Source organism: Microcaecilia unicolor, chromosome 3, assembly GCF_901765095.1.
Source record: "Microcaecilia unicolor chromosome 3, aMicUni1.1, whole genome shotgun sequence".
In the NCBI taxonomy this organism is placed as follows: Eukaryota; Metazoa; Chordata; class Amphibia; order Gymnophiona; family Siphonopidae; genus Microcaecilia; species Microcaecilia unicolor.
This window is the reverse complement of record NC_044033.1, coordinates 102,563,026-102,565,882: the sequence shown is the minus strand read 5'-3', so window position 1 is coordinate 102,565,882 and position 2,857 is coordinate 102,563,026. Positions and strand designations below refer to the sequence as shown.

The 2,857-nt window shown below is 38.5% G+C and overlaps 1 protein-coding gene across 1 annotated transcript in view; it reads right to left on the bottom strand.

Annotated features, from left to right (window-relative positions):
• Positions 1-724: 724 nt before the first annotated feature.
• The window catches only part of NKX2-2 (NK2 homeobox 2), a 9,533-nt gene continuing 7,400 nt past the window's right edge, over positions 725-2,857 (bottom strand). Inside the window, exons 2-3 of the mRNA XM_030194699.1 lie at positions 2,206-2,467; positions 725-1,281 (exon numbers count right to left, since the gene is read on the bottom strand). Of these exons, the coding sequence (XP_030050559.1) occupies positions 725-1,281; positions 2,206-2,467 (819 nt within the window). The remainder of the gene's footprint in view (positions 1,282-2,205; positions 2,468-2,857) is intronic.

Here is a 2,857-nt window from a genome sequence, read left to right as displayed (position 1 = left end):
GACTTCTGAAAAGGTTTTTGCTTTAGGACAGTTTAGGACAGCGTCTGGTGCAACAAAGTCAAACAAACATGGTTTTGAAACCCAATCATTTTTTTTATTAAAATTCTTATTAAAAAAATCGAAAATCTCCCATCAATGTGCTTTATCTTGGAGTTATTCACAAATAATTAGCTGTATATTGGTATGGCGGTAGCCCAGCAGTTCACCTTTCCACCCTTAAATTTGGGAAATATTTGCATCCAACAAAAAACGCCCTGAAGGTTATTTGATGGTAACAATGACCACGATATTTATTAAAAAAAAAAAAAAAGCTAAAAGTTATCAGAATTTACACACGGCCCATAAATATTTAAAGTTTCATATAAAAAGAGAAAGGAAATAAAATTCTGTATATTTTAAAGTGTTCCCCACTTGCTTTATATACGACTGACAACAGTTCTACAGCACAGAAAACATACTTTACAAAATCACAAGCGCATAAGGTTAATTTCAATTGTAGGTAGGTAGGTCCGCTTTTAAGGAGCAAAATTTTGTAAACATGGCGCACAGAACACCAGAAAGAAGAGAGCATGATAAAGAGTAACCGAACAGAAAGTAATAATAATAATAATAATGATAATAATAATGATAATAATAATAATATTTATAATAATGTTATCCCCCCCCCATAGTTTTCTCTCACTGTTTTTGTTTATTTTTGGGATTATCAGTCTGTACATAAAGTTCACCAAGTCCATTGTTGGGCTTGCATCAAGTGATGCGCTGTGGGGTACTGACTGCTGGCAGAGCTGTACTGGGCGTTATATTGCATATGTTGTAGAGACTGGGCACTATAAGCGGAAAAGGGGATGCCAGCCTGGAAAGTGGCTGCTGCCAAGTCCTGAGCTTTGAGGGAATGACAGGGTTTGCCATCCCTGACTAAGACGGGCACTGCTACTCGTCGAGGGGAGGGGAGAGGAGTCACTTCCATACCTTTCTCTGCCCTGGCCCTCTTCATCTTGTACCTGTGGTTCTGGAACCAGATCTTCACCTGAGTGGGAGTCAGACGAATCAGGCTAGCAAGATGCTCTCTCTCAGGCGCAGAAAGGTACCTCTGTTGCCTGAAACGTCTTTCCAGTTCGTAAGTCTGAGCCTTGGAAAACAGCACCCTCCTTTTCCTCTTTTTGCCGGAGTCCCCATTGCTTGAACTTTCCTTGTCGTTGTCTGGAGATTCGTCGGCAGAAGGTTCGGGGGACTTGGAAGAACAGTCCTGTTGAGAGTTGCTTGATGCCAAGCCATGTACTGTGAGAAATTCCGCAAAGGAAAACGAAAAGAAACAGTTGCTAGTTTTTTTTTAACATGTGTTGCTGCTTTTTTTTTTTTTTTTTTTTTTACAAGAAACCTACTTTTTAATGAGACCATTTAAAGCAATTTCTTTAAATACTAAAATGGTTTGGAGGGGCGGGGGAGGTCGGACGTTTTTCATGAGCTTTTTTTTGTTGTTGTTCATTTTTCTCTTTTAAGTAAAAAAAAAAGAAATACAACTTGTGAAAAAAGATAAAATCATGTCAATAAATCTTACTCAATTATTCAATAATATTTATCAGTGTATACGTGTATATTCAAACCACACGTGTCTAATGGTTAAATTGTATATGTTTTTTTTTTTTTGGACAGCTTCGAGCGATTTTTTTTGTAAGATACGTGAACTGTTTTTTAAAGAATAATCAACAATTCATTCATTGATCGCCACAGCCGTAGCACCATTTAGACACTGGTTAAAGGACTGATAGCAAATTCCCCTACAAAGATCTCCCTGTTTCAACAATTAGCTGTGCTTTTTTTTTTTTTAAAGAACACAAAGTTGGCGCTTATAATCTATTGAATTTCTTTTTCTTAACTTTGGCAAATCTCGATGATTATAAAGCAGTCGTTTCCATTAAAAAAAAATAAATAAAAAGCCAAGAAAGCAAAATAAAATCTTACAGGGTATTTTACTCAAAGAACCTCTTTGATTCTTGAAAACAATAAAGATAGCTCAAGTCAAAAGCTGCTTGTGCCCAGAAATAGCCTACCCCCAAGAAACAAGGAAATAAAACGAAGGCTGAAGAGGTTTAACACTTTCAAGGCTGCAAAATGGGTAGCCAAGTCGCTGCACTGGAAACTGCCGGTTTTATTAAAAGACGATAAACGGATAGCAAATATAAATGCATATACAGTACTTACACGAATACTGGATGCTTTCTGTGCTGGCCAGCCACCGCGTGTAAGGGTTATCGCTACTATCATAAAAAGGATTCTTCAAAGGCAGGTTTTGCACAGTTTCTAATGAACTTTGTCCCAAAACTCCAGATTTTTTGGGGAGCTCAGACCCCTCCGTCTCTTCATCCGCTCCCTCTGCAATGGACCCTTCTTCTTCATTGGTGTCAGGGAGATCTAAGATGTCCTTTACAGAAAACCCGGTCTTTGTGTTTGTCAGCGACATATTCTAGCCAAATGTATGCAGGAAAGTTGAAGCACCAGTTTGTCAATCCGTTGGTTAAAAAAAAAAACACACAACACAGCCACACAAGCAAGAAAAAAAAAAAAGGGGGGAGGGAAAGTAACTAGGGGAAGAAAATACGAATCGTTGGGATGGTACAGAATTCAGCTGCGGCTGAAGGAAATCGTGGAGTAGCAAGCCCTGTGAGTGGCTTCAGAAATAGTTTGTAACTCCAGGAAGAATGCCAAAGTGCGTTTACTTCAGAATCTGGCTTAAGCACAGTGCTCTGTTGCTGGCTGCTTCAATAAAATAAGCCATTGCTGGGGTGATCAGTCCATATAAGGTTGGTCTCTGCACATGAACCTGCAGAGAGCAGAAAAAAAAATACATTAAAAC